This window comes from Anoplophora glabripennis, unplaced genomic scaffold, assembly GCF_000390285.2.
Source record: "Anoplophora glabripennis isolate ALB-LARVAE unplaced genomic scaffold, Agla_2.0 scaffold121, whole genome shotgun sequence".
Lineage (NCBI taxonomy): Eukaryota > Metazoa > Arthropoda > Insecta > Coleoptera > Cerambycidae > Anoplophora > Anoplophora glabripennis.
The window spans coordinates 657,875-677,717 of NW_019416338.1; the positions used below are offsets into that span (position 1 = coordinate 657,875).

The 19,843-nt window shown below is 32.5% G+C and overlaps 1 protein-coding gene across 2 annotated transcripts in view; it reads right to left on the minus strand.

Moving 5' to 3' along the window:
- LOC108910158 (RNA pseudouridylate synthase domain-containing protein 2) overlaps positions 1-19,377 on the minus strand; it is a 656,998-nt gene extending 637,621 nt beyond the window's left edge. For both annotated transcript variants that reach the window (XM_023454151.1, XM_023454150.1), the window contains exons 1-2: positions 19,103-19,377; positions 15,633-16,108 (exon numbers count right to left, since the gene is read on the minus strand). In XM_023454151.1, coding sequence (XP_023309919.1) covers positions 15,633-15,836 — 204 coding nt within the window. In that variant the 5' untranslated portion in view covers positions 15,837-16,108; positions 19,103-19,377. The remainder of the gene's footprint in view (positions 1-15,632; positions 16,109-19,102) is intronic.
- Between the last annotated feature and the right edge of the window lie 466 nt (positions 19,378-19,843).

The window sequence follows — 19,843 nt, forward strand, 5'->3', positions numbered from 1 at the left end:
ACTGGACATCTTTTATTCTTTTTACCTCGGATTTTAAGAACTCCAACTTGTTTATAGTGTTGTCTAGCGTAAGATTCGATAGCTTGAATTCTTTCGTTTCTGGTAAAATGATTGTAGAGGCTTGTAGATCTGTAGTGGGTAAGAAATATTCTTCTTCATCAATACGCAGGATGCACCCTTCTTGATTAGATAATAAAGAGTCTTCTGAGAGAAAATGATGGATGACATTAGAACATTTCTCCTCTATATGCACTGTTTTGCTTGGTAAGATAAGCAGTTGCCCGGAGGGTAACATAGTGATGACGTCTTTAGGGTGCTTCAAATAGTAAAAGGTACAATTTGACGTGTCGTGGTCAAAAATCATTTTTGGGATACATGATGGTGGTTTTTCATATATCATTTCCTGGAGTTGGTAGTATCTGCCAACTTTTGGGGGTTTTTCTTTTAACCATAAGTAAACACTAGCAGAGGTACCAAGTGCTAAGTAACTTTCAGGGGGAATAATGGACAGGTTTGAGGAGGACATAAATATTTGGAGTAGGCTATATTCATTGACATGGTAGATCGGAACCAGGATTTCCATATATATTACTGAACTTGATACGTAATTTTTCATGTGAAATAGATTAAAAACCGAATTTTGATCCAGAGAGGGTAATTCCTCGGGATTATATAGAGTATAAAGGATTTTGAAAATTTCAGAGATAGTTGTTGGTGAAATTACATCGGAATGTACAATGTTCATCTGACTAAATAATAGGCCATTCTCAATTTGATCTAAGATTTCCAATGTAACCAAGCAATCGTTAATTAGAGTTTGAGTTTCGAAGAAGTCATTTGAGGTTTTCCAAAAGTTGTTAATCTCTTTCATTGCATTTTGTATTTCACTGGTAAATGATTCCAGAACGGAAAGTTTCGTATTCAGCTGATCATTTATATTTTGTTGATTGCGAAATATAATTTCTAGTTTTTGTTCCAAAAGATCTTTGTCATCGGCGCTCATTAGACCGAATAACTCCGAATAAATATTCCCTACGAAATTAAAAATACCACGTTTTTCGCGTCTTGTAGCGGTAGGGGAAATAATTTCAAATTTTTGTCTAATACGTTCCGCAAGATAATGTAATTGGATATGCCAGAATTGTTTTTCTTTGGGTATACTTTCTGAAGATACAAGCAGTCTGTTTATATGTTCTCCTATTTCCGTCAAGTTAAGGACGTGAACAAAGGAATGGTAAAAGGATATAGTTTTAAGGGGACCTAGGTTTATAGGGAGAATAGGGTTCTTCAATATTTCTATTTCTATTGTCGTGGTCGTATTCTTCGTCAGTATTGTCATCATTGTTATTATGGCCAAAAGCAGAGGAAGAGGCTTCATTGTTCTGTAACAAAGAAGAACCCTTAGTTTGTCGTTTCTTTTTAACCTTACTCTTATGGTATTTCCCTTTTTTTGTCTTTACAGTTATATTTAGGTCTTGCAGAACTTTGACCTTTTCAAAGGGATTCTGGACTTTACGAGACCAGGGGGTTTTTGTTTTTAAATAAATTTCGTCATTGGAATGTAGGGGTTCAGGTTCGTCACGGTCTTGATTTATCTTTTCGTTACGCGTTTGTTTACCTTGGTTCAGTCTGTTTTTTATTTGGTCATTAAGTTTTTCAGATAATTTACGGGAGTTCTCTATGTAGTCTTGGGTAGTTTCAACTTCGTTAAGGATAGGTGAAGTATCGCTATAGATAGAGGGAAACAGTATTGAAAAAGGGGTTTGCTGCGTGGTCGAGTGGACAGAGTTATTGTAAGAAGTTATTGCTATCTTCATTAAGTATTCTAGGGGTTTATGTGGGTCTTCCAATTTTAGTATACGTATAGATTCTGACAGTGTAGAGTGGAATCTCTCTACAGGACTATTACTTTGAGAACTTTGTGTCGAGGTAGCATAAATTTTAATATTATACAACTGACAGAATTGTTTAAAAAGAGTATTGACGAATTCCTTACCACGATCATAAATTATGTGTTTAGGGGTACCAAAGAAGGATGTGAAAGTAGTTAGTCCTTGGATAGTATCAAGAGCATTTTTGGATTCGATTCTTATTGCTTGTCCGAACTTCGAGAAGGGGTCAAATAAGGTTAGAAAAATTTCTTTATTAATAAAGAGGAGATCTATATGAAGGGTTTCGAGAGGCTTGGATGGGGTTGGCGTACTTTGGATTTCAACCTTTTGTGGGCTTCTTTCGTGTTTGGCTAAGTTGCATGTTTCGCACGTGTTTATGTAGTTATGCACGTGGGCCGACAAATTTGGCCAATAAAATTTTTTTGTAAGTAGTTTAGTAGTTTCATTAATTCCCCTATGGGTGGTTTTTGTTTCATGAAAGAATTTAATTTGATCCATTTGTTCATCTTTTGAAATTAAGTCTTCTAACACCGTGTTAGAGATAACTATCTTAGTTTCTGGAGCAAAGCTCTTAGCCAATACTCTGAGAACCTTTTCTTTAATTTTATCCGAGTGAAAATAGAGGCAGGTCGTTTCGTGTACGTTTAGATATCTTTTTAGTATATCAGTGAGTTCGTCGTCAGATATGGAGGTGTGACAAACTAGGGCAGTTCTTATTTTATCAGGAAATGGTTTTGATGTATGAGTTCCAAAACGGCTAGGCATTTTTTGGGTTTCATGTATAAATAGTTGTCTTTTGTACCCGTTGATACTCTTTTCGGTAATTTGTGGGGAACAGATAGGGTTTTCTCGGGCGGTATGTTGTGTATAGGCGTCAGATAAGTCGTCTAAACAGTCTAGGAGTTCTCTCTGTTCTTCGGGGATTTCAGTGTCTTCAGGTATATGTAGGGTACTACTTAGGTCTTCATTAAGGGAATCGATAAGCTGGTTAATATTTTCGTTAGGAGGGTTGTTAAGGATAGAGTCTTGGTCGTCAAGTTCGTTAATGTTTATTTCATCTATTTTTAAGATTTTATTTTCAGAGGGGCGAATGACGGGTTTGACAGGATAGTACTCGTCTAGGGATCTCACTCGGATAGGATAATCGAAATATTCAGTAGATAGTTCGTCTGTATAATTATAAATTTCTACATAAGCCAATCCATTTTCCGCGTATGATATTGTTTCGGGTACGATCGTATGATCACTTTCGATTCTAGGGACTAAAATTTCACCATTCTCTATCGAAACTGGAATTTGCGTTCTAAGAATTTCAGAGGCGTTGACGGTAATTCTTTTAGAAGTTTCTAAAGGGTTTCGGACGTATAGAGGAATTGAAATATATTCATTTACAACTATTGAGTTTTTATAATCAAAAAGTAATCCAAATTGGGTTATTACATCTAAGCCTATTAGTCCGTCATAAAAGTCGTGAAAGTCGTATAGTAGAATGTCAATATTCTCGTTACTTTGAAATTCGTCAAAGGCAGGGATAGTTGCACAGAATTTTGTTTTCTTTTGGCCCATGCAAGTTTTTATAACATTTGATGATTGATATATGCATTGAGGGTAATATTTTTCAACAATATCTGGGCGAATCATGGTTTTAGAGGAGCCGGAGTCAATAAGCAATTTTAAAGGCGGGTTTTGGATTTTAATATAAGAAAGTGGTGAAGCTAAAATAGAATTATTTTCAAAAATCATTTTTCTGGGTTTAAATTCGAGGCTCTTTTCCGAAAATTTTCGGGTGCAGTATCTGGGGTAGTTTGCTGGAGGTACTCCTCAGGTTGTTCTGGGTAATCAGGATCTGTTGGATAATTTGGATATTGATATTCTCCGAAATCGTAACTTTCGGCTTGTGGTTCATATTCATGACAATAATGTTGAACATTGTGAGGGAGGTTCTGATATTTGGTTATTGTGGTACTAGAGGTATCCATTGGTTCAGGTTGAAATCGTTCCTTGTCGTTTAGGTATGGTCTAGGTTGTTGGTTTACTGGTCTTCTGGGAGGTAACAATGGTTTAGGTTGGTCATAAGGTCTTATAGGTGGCTGGGTTTGTCGTGAAGAAGGTTGAGATAACGGAAATTGTCTTGGTGAGAAATCAGGTTGTTGATTCGAATAATATTGGGGTTTATAATTATAATTTGGTCTAGGGGGTAAGTTTTGTCTAACAGGAGGTATAGGAAATCTTTGTTGTGAAGTTTGGGGTAGACGACGGTTCATGTTTTTGTATTCGAAATATGTTTCAAGTTCAAGTATGGCTTGGACTACCGATTCTATATCATTTAAATCAGGTCTGGACAGTATAATTGTTTCAAAATTTTGTGGAAGGTTACTCTTTAATTTATTCAAAAGCAAGGAAGTATAAACTAGTTGAAGGGATGCTCTTTCTTGCGGATTAGTATATAATAATTGTATTTTCTGGACAATTTTTGAGCGCATACTCAAAATTTTGTTACAAAAATTTTGTAGTGGTTCGCGGATATCTCGCTGTAACATGCAAATTTCGTTCTGCCATGTTTGGAGTGACTTATGGTCACTAAAATTTTGTATTAGAAGGTTTCTAATTTCTTGCCAAGTATTTATCTCAGGTCTGCCCAAGATAAGCGTTTTTGCCTGTCCTTGTAGTTTGTTTTTGATTACGTTTATAATAAGGCGCGATTGTAAGTCCGTCGGTTGAGGTAGATCCAAAGCGGTTATAAATGTTTCAACAGATTCTAAAAATTGCGTTAATTCAATTTCCGAACCGTCAAAAGGTTGTATTGTGGCATTTAGAAAATTAAACTTTTGTGGGTCTAATTCTTTTGTTTGCAAAACAGCTTGGCTGGTGCTCGCGTTTAGTTGTGGGTGTGACATGGTATTATTTTCCACGTTTCCTTGTACAGATAAGTCAGTAGTAAACGATTCAGCGAAACACGATTCACTATCAGTTTCTGATTCTAGCGGACTGAGCGTCCTTGCAAGTCTAGCAGGAACTCGATACGGCACAAAAGATTTATGCATATGTTGAGATCAACAACTTTACGATAAAAATTTTAATTATCTTTTTCAATAAAATTTTCTTAACTTTAACTTATTACTAAGCAGGATGATTCTAATCCTAACCTACCACTGTCAATATGCGTTTGAACGGGATAGGGAGTCAAGTACTAGCACTTTGGTACTTACCAGCGCAGCTCCGGTTCCAGGAAATTTCCCTAAGGATGCAGCAGAGACAGGTCTGGTGGTAATCCAAATAGAAACACAGGCGACGGGACGGACCTACTCAATTCAGCCCTTCACTTTTCACGATTTGCACACGAACGAGCCTACTCAATTCAGCCCTTCACTTCCGTGATTTGCACGCGAGTGAGCCTACTCAATTCAGCCCTTCACTTTCGTGATTTACACAAGAACGAGCTTACTCAATTCAGCCCTTCACTGTTTTCCCGACGCGGTCCTATACACTAGTAGCTCATAGTTCCGCACTTTCCAGGTTAGGATTCCCAACGTAGAGTTCGAGGATTCAGTATCTCTGACCAGAAGGTCTCCTACCTTCACTCCAATTAACGACCGAAGGAGTTAACTGACAATCCTACCGACTGCGCCAATTTCGTACTTGGGATTTGGGCCCTTGGAATAATGAGCAGAGCTTTTCGAGAACAAGTTTATTGCGTGCTTGATACAGACTGGCGCACGTGAAGCACACAGTTGGTTTTATACCTGCGGTGTGCTTCCGTTGCATTTTCTTTTTGATAAAACAATACAAAAGCTACGTTACTTATACTACGTGATAAAACATAATGGGAAGCAAAAAAATAGAAAAGCATGATATTAAATCAATCACATGATTCTAAACTGTTGGCATAAATACTGGTAGAAAATAATTAGATCCAGATAAAATGGATAATTTCGGTGACATTAACTGAAATGTGTATGACAGACTATAAGAGTGCATGTCTTGTCATCTCAGTGTAAAATGTATTATTAAAAAGAATTTACTTCCACATTTAATAACGTAAACAAATAATATTTGAAGTTGGTAATAATTCTGAAACAGTTTGAAATAAAAATTAAACTTGCAGATGCAGAAAACAAAACATTGTGCCTACATTAATTAGAACTAATAGAATACAAAATGTACCTATATATTAGGTATTTGTTTGAGATACTTCCACAACTCTCGAGTCTGCATCACGTTGACTTATACTAAATAACCCTTTTGGACTCAAGTACTTTTGGTTAAGTCTGGTGCAAGTATCATGTTAGATACTTGTAAAAGTATCTTGCACAAGAAACGATATAAATTTCAGCGATAGACACAAAACAATCTGACACAATTTGACTATTTCAAGTAAACATGAAACAACTTGTCTTAGAATTGCACACGATTTGCTACCACGGTTAGGTTTACTCCCATTGAAATATGGAACTTCATAATAATAGAATATATTGAAATACATAAGGAATTTCAAATGATTTTGATTTAGAATTTAAAAATAATTAGAATTATTTATTTTAACATTTGGAAAATTAAAATAAAAGAGATATTGTTATTAGATATAGAAATATTGTAAAAAAAAAGAATAATAAATTATGTAAAATTTAGATAATAAGGTAAAACGTGTGTGAATACAGGAAAGTTATACAAAATTTAAAAAGATGTGAATAACAAGACATGTAGTTAATCAGATGAGAAAGAATCAAACTGGGATACTATATAAAAATTTTATATGGCAACGGATTTGGATTGAAAAAAAAAGGAGAGGTGTGCTGAGATGTCAGAATGATATGACATAAAAAAATTAAGATAATTTGGAAAAAAAATACAAATTAATTATCGAGAATCAATATATTCTCAACCAAATACTGTTCCAAATAGAAAATAGAAATAAATAGAACATTAGAATATAATCAAGATTTGGCAGTTGTATTAAGAGAAAAGGAAAACAAGGAGACACGAACTCGAATTCAAGTAAAGGAATGAACCGGAATATAGAAACACTATAAGACCAGTGAAATATAATGTTTGTATAACATAAAGTACTGAATTCGTAAGTGAATAAACATTTGATTAATACGTCAAATTAGAACAATAATAAAAGTCAAATAAACCTTAGTGGTAGTGGACGTCACTTCTAGTTATATATAAAAATTTTGTTTTCACATTTAAAATAGATAAAATATAGAACATAAAGAATTAACAAAATTTGGTAATTATTTCTAAATTTTTTAAATCATATTGCTCACACTGTTTTCATTTGAGAAATAAACCAAATTTTGGTTAATATAGTATAGTTAGTACTTAAATAATTTAATTTTCCAAGCAATTTAAATAATAATTAATTTGATGTATTACATATAAAAGTAATATATTGTTTAGATTTGTTAAAAACACTTTGAAATTTTATTTTTATCAAAATTTGAACCGCCCTTGAGATATTTGATTTCATGTTCTATATATAAAAAAATATATATTTTTATTATTAATTTGAATAGTATCAAATTTAAAGAATTAGAATCAGGGTCATTTGAAATTTACATTTAGTAAAAAAATATTATTTAATAATTAATAACATATTATTATTGTTATTGTTGAGAGGATATTAAAATTAATTTAAATTTATAAAACATATAATATTATTATAAATATTATAATATATTCGGCTTATGTAACAAAAATATTTTTATATGTTCTTGGGTAGCAAATAAGGCTAAGCATCACAAATTAGAGACTGATTTAGACATATCAACCAGAGGGAAACAGAATTGGAAGAGGGGAGATTGTTGAGAAAATCTGCAACATATGGCTGGATTTACTTTGCACTTGTATAATCTGTATAACACCAATTCCACAGACTGTAAGGTTAGGTAAACCGAAATTGTAGAAACCTTTTTTCATATAATTTTTAATTCCTTCCTGAATACATACTTTCTAGTGAGATTTGCTGTGTATTTAGTGGGAAATACTCTTAATTTTGTGCAAATGGCTCCAAAATTGATGATGGTCCCAATTGACTTATTCGTAAAATTATAACTAACTTATCTAAAAAAAAATGATGTTACCTATATTAGGCAAATGGTAAATGCATAAAAAGTACAACTTATTTTGCATTGCGTAACCTGCACATAGCATCTAATTATCAAACAAAATAAAAAAATGCGATTTTAAAAAGTGGTTCGACTCTTTCCGACTATTACGTATAAGTATTCCAAATTGTGTGGCATTTTCTATAAAATGTTAATCATTTTCAGCACTTATGTAATTTACATGTCATATTTAAATAAGTTTAAAATCATAATTTTCTCTTTATCGGTAATAAAATCAGTTTCACTTATATAACCTTTAATCGTCCACAGATGGGCAACCATTATGAAATCTACGTATGTTAATTTTCCACTTAAATGAACTCAAAATTATATACATCAACTTTATCTCCTATAAGTCATGCAAATGTCCGCTATAATTCATCGAACCGAAATAAGAAAGGCAAAATACATACAGTTTAACTTGGATGAGCAGATCCGATGGGAAATATAAAAAGTATTAATTATGTTAGAACACAATTCGACAAGCGTGAACATATGTTACAAAACACATCAAATCTGACTATATTTAATTTAATTAACTATGAAAGAAATCTTTTAAACACACAAATTAAAGTTATATTTCGATATCAAACGGTACGCTTTATAAAAAAAATTTGGGTGCACATAATATCAATATATATATTTCAAATTTAGTAAGTTGCAGTTTTTCACTAAATATTGAAAGAAATTATTATTCATAAAAGCTTCACTAATACTGGCTTATAACAATTATATTTCTTAAAATAATTAAAGTGAAAACGTATGGTTAATTGATTGTTTCTGATTCTGATTTATAATATAATAAACCCAATTCTTCCATACAATTTGTACGAATATAAGTTATTTTTCTATGAACTAATTTTGAGAAATAGATAAATCCTTGGACTTTAGTTTTATTTGTTTTCAAACTGTCAAATCACTTTATAATTATTTTTAAATCATTGTAAACAACATATTTTTAATCCTTCAAGAATCTTCTTTCGTGTTAAAATACGACATAATAGGTTTAGATTTTTGGTAGATAAAAAACATCTAATCAAATCTTATTCTATTGTTGATTTTTTTTTCCTTACATATTTAGAAATAACACAGGTCAACATTTTACCTAGGCATGTGCACGGGAATCGAAGATGGTATTCTACGGTTTTCGGGGTCGCTGATTACGATGAGCGGGTCGGTTAGGCTCCATCACGTCAAGTTCAAGATCATTTGAAGGTCAAACGGTTAAAATACCTTCAAAAAATCTGAAAAAATTCAAGGACATGTTTTTGAGGTCCAAATCTGGTGTTTATTTTTACTTTGCATGCATCCTCGAGGTCATTCAAGGTCATTTCAAGGTCATTTGAGGGGTTTTTGAGACAAAAATGCTAAGTATCATCCGAAAAATCTGAAAAAATTCATACGTATGTTTTCGAGGACCCTGAATCTGAATCTGAGTTCAATCGACCTCATTTCAAGGTCATTTGAAGGTCAAATGGTCAAAAAACCATTCCATAAATTTGAAAAAATTCATGGATATGTTTTTGAGGTCGCTGAATCCGAATCCGGTGCTTATTTTTACTTTCTATGCATCCTCAAGGTCATTCAAGGTCATCTCAAGGCAGATATTCTAGTCCTGTAGCACAATTGTGCATTTCGCAGATTGAGATTGTTACCATGTTATGCATTAATGCGATTTATACCAGAAAAAAATTCTTTGGAAAATGACTGTAGAATCCACGTAAAAAAGTAGAATCCTGAATAGACAGCCTGCTGTCTATCTGACTATAAGAATTGTACAAAGAATTTTATGTGGCTCAAATTGTCGAATTGACCACGACTAACTAAAACTTGTGGTTGCACCCAGGGCACCTCCACGTGGTGACGGTGAGCAACGGAGTTGTCCCACTATTCGGCAAAGTCCCTGGGTTATGGCCTCCATGCCGTCATGGCAACCACAAGTAAAAGTGTTACGGGACAGAGGATGCATGCAAAGTAAAAATAAACACCGGATTCGGATTCAGCGACCTTAAAAACATGTCCATGAATTTTTTCAGATTTTTGGAAGGTTTTTTGACCGTTTGACCTTCAAATGACATTGAACTTGACGTGATGGAGGCTAACCGACCCGCTCATCGTAATAAGCGACCCCAAAAACCCTAGGATAGCATATTCGATTCCCGTGTACAAGTCTGAATTAAATGTTGACCTGTAAATCGATTCACGTATCCACGAAATGTTGAGTGAGTGACTTGTAGTAACCGTAAGGTTCAAGTCAGTAGATTGCAAAATGGGTAATAGTTTTCTTGAAGTCTACAACCTACAAGTCTATTAAATACTAGAAGAACTGTAGACTGAAGAATAAATTTAAAAATCCAAACCGTAGAACCAATTTTTAACATCACAGAGTATCCAACATACCCATCCAGGCAATTTGAATATAACCAAAACCATAAAAAACTACTTAATGCATGACCATGATTTTTCATCGTCAATGATACAACTGCGACGCGATGTCTAGTTCGGTCTTATCTGGCCCATTATATTAATCAGTACCGATGATGAATTGACTGATTAAGTACGGGCCCGATCGTTCGACATGCAGTTTGGAAACTGTCAATTAGAACTGCAGTTAAATCATGAATAAAAAAATACACTTGATGGATGCTGATTACAATTTCTTCGATGGAATTTGAGATTGCTTTTTCTAAAAGGCCTGATAAAAGAGTGTATCTAATACCAAAATAAAAAATAAATAAAATTTTATGTATTATATCAGTCAACTGTGAATTTAATCGGTTATGATATGCAAGACATTTTACAATACTTCAGAAAATCCCTGGTAATTATAAATTGTCTACATTAATTACTTAACTATAATGATGCGTTTAAGTAGTCGAGGTAGAAAGCCAATGCATTACAACATAAATAATGAACAAAATTATTTCCAAGTACCTTACGATTGTATAAAATTCGCTTTTAAAGTTCATCACGACCTACATTTGTGTGTCTTCAATTAAGATTTCCAATGCGAGTTATGAAATGTACAAAAATTGAAGGTAAGATAGTTAGACATGTACAAATACTCTAGGAGGTACATTTATTTACAATCATGTATTCTCAATTGGTCAAATATCCTCAAATTCTTGATTTTTAAACTTTAAAAACCTTGTATCTTCGAAAATATTAAATTTATCATTAAAAATCATAGGATGTTTTATATTTGTATTAAGGATGCCGTTTTATAGTTGCACTTTTAGTAAAACAATGATAGAACAAGAAAACCCATCTAAATTATAAAAATGTTGAAATACAACAATTCCTTTAATTTTTCGCCTAGTTTTTCACAGTGAGAGATCACGAAGAACATGTAAACATCAGAAAATCTACCCTTATTAATGCATGTGTTAATAGTTTCCTAAAAGCATTCTGCTGGTTGCGATTATGTGTATAATACCGTACGCGATTTTCGGTATGTTCAACAAGGTGCAAAATTTAAGAAACTCGAGATAAACATAGGTACTTGTCAGTTGTCTTACATCCTGAACAAATATTGTATAACTGGTACAATGAAGAGATATTGTTTCTAACTCGCTTAGATTTTCTAAAATGCATTGAAAATTGCGCATATAAACTCCCCCCCCCCCTTAAGTGAAAGACTACGAAAACATTAAAAATAATATTTTTTGGCAGTTGATTGAACTATTTCGTTTTAAACAATATGGGACCAAGTTACCCCGCCCTACAAGCATTATTATGATCAGTAATACATAATAAAGAGAATTATGCAAAAAAAATTTAGTCGCGATAGTTTTTGGAACTCATGGCGACAATTCCTCCTAGATTAAAATATTCTTAATAGGTACTTGCACACAACTACGACTTTTTAATTGTATTGAATTGTATTTAATGTAGGTTATTTTATTTTTAACAGGAATAGGTGATCGTAAATAAACACACAATTATAATAATGCGTGATACGACAGTTTGCGAAACGGCTTTTAAAACAAGTTAACAAGCCCAGCACTTAGTGACAAATCGTGTTGACTGTTACCATACTAAAGTAACATAACCGGTGGCATTTAATGTTAGGTAAACTTAATTTAAATGATGTGTGACTGATATTTAGCGACTTTTAGTGAGTAATGTCTATGGACCCGATTTTTTATAGTCCCGTCAAGGGTATCACAGAAGTACTTTACAAACTTATAGGAAGCATTTGAATTTATGATCTATGCAGACACTGTACGAGAATGTTGCTGTAACTGGTATCGTACATCTAATCTAATAGATTGAAATAATTATATCATTTCTAGTGTTAGCGATGTTAGATATTAGAAACATGTATAACTATTCCGGATAAACATTCCGTAGAATAAATCACAGTTCGATAAAACTGAACACAAACTAGATGTTTGGACGCTGTGTGTATAGTATGGACACTGCGAAATCTTATCTGTTTCGACTCATGGATTCTCTATCTACAGTAAAAGGTTAATACCGGACTATAAAATCGATATGAACTAAAGTTCATACCGATAAGGTTTGGAATTTTAATAGATCAGGTATTTGTATTGCATGATTTTACGGGGAACTTGCACAAATCTTTTACGATACGACTACTGCTTAATACCGGTCTATTTATAAAAGGGATACAATATCCTAACATTTCGTTTTGTACTCAAAATGTAACTCCGCTTTTAGAACTACAGCGGAAAATTATTAAAATTATTCTCAACTATATAGCATCATAACAGTTGAATGAATAAGGATACATCTCCATTTTTTTAACTAGGTTCACTTTGTCAATTATTGTTCTTGTGACTTTGACAGATTAATTGAACATTAATCTAATTGTACATCAGGTAAACACAACAACTAAACACACTCTGATAAATATTTCCGGACAAAAGTTAGGGAATTAAATATAAATAAGTAGGTATATTTTATATTTTTTTTCCGGTGTAAAGGTAAATGTCAGAGTTAGTAACTATATTTACAAGCAATATTAAATCTATAAAAAGAAATACCAAAGCGCAACAGATAGTTGAGTACCTAACATTAATATTTTTTAAGTTTTACATTTATTTATCTGCGGTTGACAGTACAGTAAGAAAACTAACTGAAAATTTTATGGTTTCTAATGTCAATTTAATTTTAATTTAAATTTAAACAGGTATTTTGAAACAAATACTCTCTTAAAAGTACATACATACGATAAACGTACATAAAAGGTCCCATTTAAGAGGGATTCTTCTGTAATCCTGGTAATACTAATTAATTTTTTTAAATGTCACTCAAACAAAAAAATAGTAATAATAGGCGTTAGAAATTCCAAGTTTTAGATCATAGATAATTTTTATGAAACCCCATGTGAAACTTAACACAGATGTCTCCAAAACTTTTTGCAATTTTTTTAATTATATATTTTTTTCTACTTCTTTAAGTCTAGGAGATCGCAATTTTGAATTTATTCACTGGTATATCAGCATTAAAAAAGTGAATATGCTTAACACTTAACAACATTGTTCCCAATTCAAAATAGGTATAGTAAAATAAGGTTATAAATAAACATTATCCACATATATTAATTGAACAAAATGTTTTAACTGGTCAGCTAGATCTCTTACTATACGCAAAACATAGGAAGGTAAACTTTTAGAGATTACTATTTGAAATTCTTGATAAGTGTTAATGAATCTTTTAAGAGATAAAAATTGATTATGTGTTGAACAAATTTTGTACAGTTGTAGATTTTTTTTGAGTTGAAGAAAGTATTTCACATCTACATGTGTAATAAGACAATTTTATTTAAAAAAATCTAAATATCTTTGATTGAAAACTTTGAAAGTTTGAGAAATTCATAATTATACATTTTCTAGTTGAAATGTATGTACAAGGTATCCCAAACTCGACGCCACAATGATATTACAGGGTAACGAAAAATATTATTGAAATTTTGAGGTATGGATTACATGCAGCATCGATTGAAGTGTATTTTGCATCAAAAAATAAAGTTTTAGATATTTCGGAAATTGCGTTGATGACGTCATGAAATATTTTCTTCGAGGAACATCGGTACCATAGGTTTCCATATTTAAAAAGAACATATTTTTTCGATAAACTTTTATTTAAAAAATATCTCTCTATCTAGTTTCATTAAAAAGTTATGATCAGAAGTAAAAATAATAATTACAAACGATTTATAATAATTACTTCAGAATTTACTGCTTCGTTAATAGTAGGAGGCCGTTGAAAGCTTTTATACAAGACTTGCTATGACACTTTTAATCGTGCAAGTTGCCAAAAGTCCTTAAAATAGTATTATCATATACATATTTAAATACTAAACACATGTCTTTAATTAATCACAAAGGAAACAAAAACAATAAAAGTAGAATAAAAAACAAGAAGTATTTTATATACATAACCAAAATTATTTCTATATGTCCACCCTCTGCAGCTAATCATAAATCTAACCGAGGCCTAACATCTTTTATAATTGCGTTTCTCAGCATATTAGGAGTACCTAAGCTCTATACTTTTATAGACTTTATTCTTAAAGAAACCCTATAAAAAAGAGTCCAAAGTAGTCATGTCGGGAGATTTTCCGGGCCATTTTATGGGACCATTTATTTCAACCATTGTTCCCCGAAAAAAATATGTTTCATGACGTCATCAACACAATTTTCGAAACATCTAAAACTTTAATTTTTGGTGCCAAATGCACTTCAATCCATGCCGCTTGAACTCCATACTTCAAATTTTCAGTAACATTTTTCGCTACCCTGTAATATCATTGGGGCGTCGAGTTTGGGGCGTTATGCAAAAGATAAGTTTTTTTTGATGCCTGAATGATTGATAAAAAATGTATCTTGTTATCATGTTGAGTTGAGGAGATATTTGATATTTTAGTAACGCTGCTAACTTCAACTTTTAAAAAATATATTAAATAATACCAAATTGCTTTAGACCCAATATCTGTCTAATTGTATGTAGACCCTAAGTTCAGCGGGAAATTTAGAACTGCATTAATATACAGAGTGTTCTCCTTTAATGTTAAACTTTGCTATAGTAAGAAAGTTCTATCCAAATATTTTAAAATGTAAAATGTTGTTTGTATAAAAACAAGCCGTGTTTAGGGTTATCCTTTTTACTGCACTTTCTGACGCATGTTTGTTAATAAGTCCAAAAACTTTTTTCAAATTCTTATAAGAAAGTCTCTACCTATGTGGCAAAATGTAAATGTAATCCCGCTACGACTTTAAAAAATGGAAAATATTATAAAAAATTATCAACAATTATAAAACGTTACAACTACTTGTGTATTATTATTTTTATGTGTACCTAGTTGTTAAATCATAAATAAAATATATCCGATTTGATTTTTGTCATGGTAATCATAATTATTTTTAACAAAAATCAAAGACTATTGTTCTAACACTAGTAACAATGAATTTGTTATTAATAGGATTTTCCCAATTATATCTTTCCCATAGATGTTGCCAATGGGGAATTACAAATATGTATATTACTGTATTAATCAATGCTTAAACGTTTTTTAGAAACAAACGGATGCGTTTATTAGAAGGACATCGTGAGGGCTACATAAAGGCAGAAATTTATTTTCATAACTCTTCAAGATCGTTACCTTTCTCTGTGGCTGCCTCATGGTGGGCTGCGTCACGAAAGTCCTGAGCGTCGCTAAAGGCGTCGGCAGCCCCGCCAGCATGGGCTGCACGTGCATGGCCGGGGGCTGCAGGTGCAAATGGCCCGCGGGATGGATCGGCACGGCGACCATCTTTTGCAGGGGAACACCCCAAGGAAGGTACCAGGACCCCGGGTGGTGCTGCATCGCGACTGTTTGATCGATAAGTTTAAATATTCACTTTACACCCTCTCGGTTCGGCTGTTCCTTATCACTGTCGCGGCTTGGGGATCTCTACACACCACTAGATAACAATGGCAACATCGAAATTCCTAAGTGTTACAACTAATACGTACAGGGAGATGATTCTTACACCGATACCGGAAAATCAACCGTCGATTAATACACTATTCTCATTATTTTTTGATGTACTAGGCTATCTATCAAACACGTGTGCGTCCCGTTTAGCTTTCTGGATTCTGAAAATAACGTTAGTGTTAAGATAATCAAGGTATATGGCTCGGGCATTTACATTTGGACACCGCCACAGCGTTGATAAAGGCACGGAAATAGACTCCTGTCCATTGTGGAGATGGAACAACTTAAATCGAGTTAATGTTACAGAAATAGATGCCTGTTCCAATCGGAAATATACGTTCGCAGACATTTAACGCCAACTACTATTTTATTTATACTCTGCTTCAGCTGGTCGTACAATGATTTTAAAATGTCAAGTAGGTTAGAGAAAAAAAAGTAAATGGGTAATAAAAACGACCTACAATTTGTTAAGAGGGGAAGTAGGTACTGGTACAGAAAATACAATAGTAAATTTTTGATGGTAAGGCAAACACAGGTTCTATAATTGATTCACTAAAGTTATGTTTACGACTACGCAGTCATATATCAAGTTCGCTAAAAGCATGAAAGCTTGTTATTTTATTACTAACACAGCTAATATGAAACTATATATTTGGGTCAATATAGTAACTACATCAACAAATTATACGATAGTTACTTTTTTCTGTTTATTTGGGCAATTTCGATTAATTTTCCTTTTGCATACAAGGTGGTCAAAAAAATTATCCTCCTCTTTTTCTTCGTTATTGTTCTGGAGACGAAAAAAGTTAAAAACAAAAGCTGTAGGTTCCTTCTACGTACCTTTTAAGAATATTTACAATTAAAAAATTATGTTAATTTGTCAACTAAATAATTTATTTCATAAAATTAATTAAATCGTTTGCAGAAGCAGAAAGGTGAGACATAGTGACAATATACTTAAAATACATAAAAATTTAGGCAATTTTTTATTTAACACAACAAATAAAACAAAAAATTAAAAACAATTATTCCAAGTCCTTTGATACCATAGAGCTTTTCCTTCAAAATGTACTTTTGGAACATTAATACCAAATTGAAAGCAATAAAATGTTTAAAAAACAAAAACCAAGAAGATGACGGAGTGGAAAATAAAATTGTTTGTAAAAAAAATTATTTTTAATTGAAAATGCTTGGTTTATTTTATATTTTAGAATTTTTCCTATGCACCCAAAAAAAGAATGATTTTTTCACAAGATATCTGTTATAAGGCGATATACATCTCGAAAACTGTTAAATATAACTACCTTTAAAAGGCTCTGACGGTCTTTCCAATGACCCGAAAATATACAGTGTATTCCATTAAAAAGAAAAAATAAACGTAAGTTAAGCATATATCTCGAATACGATATATTCAGTTGTTTTTGTGGTATGTGCAAAAAATTTTTTAAAATCCCTACAACCTTTTTTTATCTTACACTTTTTTATGTATCTCAATCAATAACCGAGAAAAACAAGAGTCAATTTTCACCACCTTCTAGTAAACATCCAATTGCCGTAAGTATTTATCCTAAAATTTACAACTTAAAAAGTCACTAACAAATAATAAAAGCTATACTGTTTTAATAAATAGTTCTTCAGATTCATCTAAATATGTTTAAAAAGAAATAAATTTATAAATACGGGAACATATATTAAATTAAAGTACATATTTAATAGTGAATCTAAATTATAAAAAAATATATGTATATGTATATTTATTCATATTATTTCATATATTCTGACAGGTATAACGCTTGTTGTTTTTATAAAAAAAATATTCCACTAAAAACTTACTATTTCTCGGCAAGGTGCTAAATAATGACAACTATTTATCCATTCGATTCTCATCACCCGTTTGACATACATCTCAATACAAATTGTTAATTGTATAAAATAGAAATTATGCCGCATCTTGAATTGTTAATTACTAAAATATGAGCTCCGTCCGAATAACATAAAGGAAAAATATTTGCGAATAGAAAGCGATATATCTATTTGTTTTAAGTTTTTCTACATTTACTAATGATGCAACACCATATAATTCGAAAGAGGCACCATATAATTTCAAATCATTATTGTAATGTTTTTGACCTATACAGAAAGAACACGGTAGAGATTGTTGTATTGAAACATTGTTCATTATTTGGTCGTGTTGGTTGAAATACTTATTTCTCTTCGTGCATGCCATCAAATTCGATTGTAATAGTTTAGTGTGCTGTCACTATATTATTTTAGAAAGTATTATTAATAATGTGAACTCTGAATCTCTAATAAGCAATAATTGAAAGCAAAACTAACAAACACTGCTTATCTTAAAGAAAATGAAAGTTGCAGAAACTTGTTTACAGCAATAGTTTTTATTAGTTAAGTTTGTTATAACAATTGTTGATAACAAATGTGACAAAAAATATCACGACTGGATACAGGAAATGTATATGATGATTAGATCGTTTCATATAAAAAAATAAAGTCAGTGACTGTCTTAAGATGATTTAAAGAGACTTCTTTAAATAAATTTTTTAATTAGATTTTATCAATAAATATTAACATATGTGAAATACAAAGTTAATGAATTTTTACTGGATTATGAGTCAAATAAAACTAACATTTTACAGTTCCTTAACACTGGCATTTTATATAGTATAATTCTGAAAAAAATCGAGAAATGGAAATTTTTAGAAAACCAAGAAACGAAATGGATATTTTTGGTACAGATTGGCATAGCCATTTTTTCTGTAGGAAACTCTTTATTTTAAAATAGATACGTGGAAAAAACTTAGACGCACTAGAAGCTATTCTAATATTTTCCAATTTATCATGAACTCGTAACACCAGGAATGCTAGCCAATTTTTTTATAATATGAAAGTATAGCTTTGTCGAATTTGTTTTAAAAACCATTTGGCAAGCAGATTTAACACATTAAAATAGATTAAACAAAATCGTACCGGGGAAATGTCTCACACGAATCTGATGTAATTTTTCATTTATATTAAAAATATATTTTTTCCTGTGATTCACAAATTATAAAAGCTAACAAGGCGAATCTGTGGAGGTGTCCGAATGTGAATAAAACGTCATGCTGTGGTAAAAAAAAATGTTAGAGAGATAAAATTACCGGCAAAGTGGCAGCTTAATATTCACGCAAATCACTATTTTCGGAACTGAAGGATAACCAAGGAGTTATCCTTTTGCGAGGAGTGTTACTGAATACTGTACGGAACCTAAACGGAAGCACCACAGGATAGCACCGGAGCCATCAATGCCTCAGCGACGAGATCACCGCGAATCCAGTGTTTACTTCATGACAGGTGAGAGAGCGCGTGTTGCTGTTAGTGGAGAACCGTGCGCGCAACTGACTCCTGCGGATAACGTGGAGCGACTGACTCCGTGCCGCGGACGCCAGGAGCTGGCGTGCTATGCAGCAGGATCCGGGGAAGATGTGCGTCTACTGTGGGCCGGTGCGTGTCGCCTGCAGGATTCCGTATTTATGGCGGGTATGCGCCTCGAGAGTCCTGCCGCGGCCGCATCGCACAATGGCCTTGCGTTTTATTGTTTGTTTGTCTCCTCGGACAATGGAAACGTCCTTATTGCACCAGATCCAGCCGATACAGCGCACAATACTTTTTTATGAGGTCTAAAGGAAAAATCACTCCGGGGGTGGTTCGGCAACACTTTATTTTCCTACTTTTTACCCTGACATGGAAGATTTTCCACGTCCTTCAAAAGCACTCGAAAGCAGTTACGAAAGAGAAGTAATAAAAATATTTATCTTTTTCTAGTTGTTTTTTTATGAAGGGTGTAACAGAAAGGAGAGATGTAACTTTAAAATCTGCCAATTATACATCAAAAGATAACA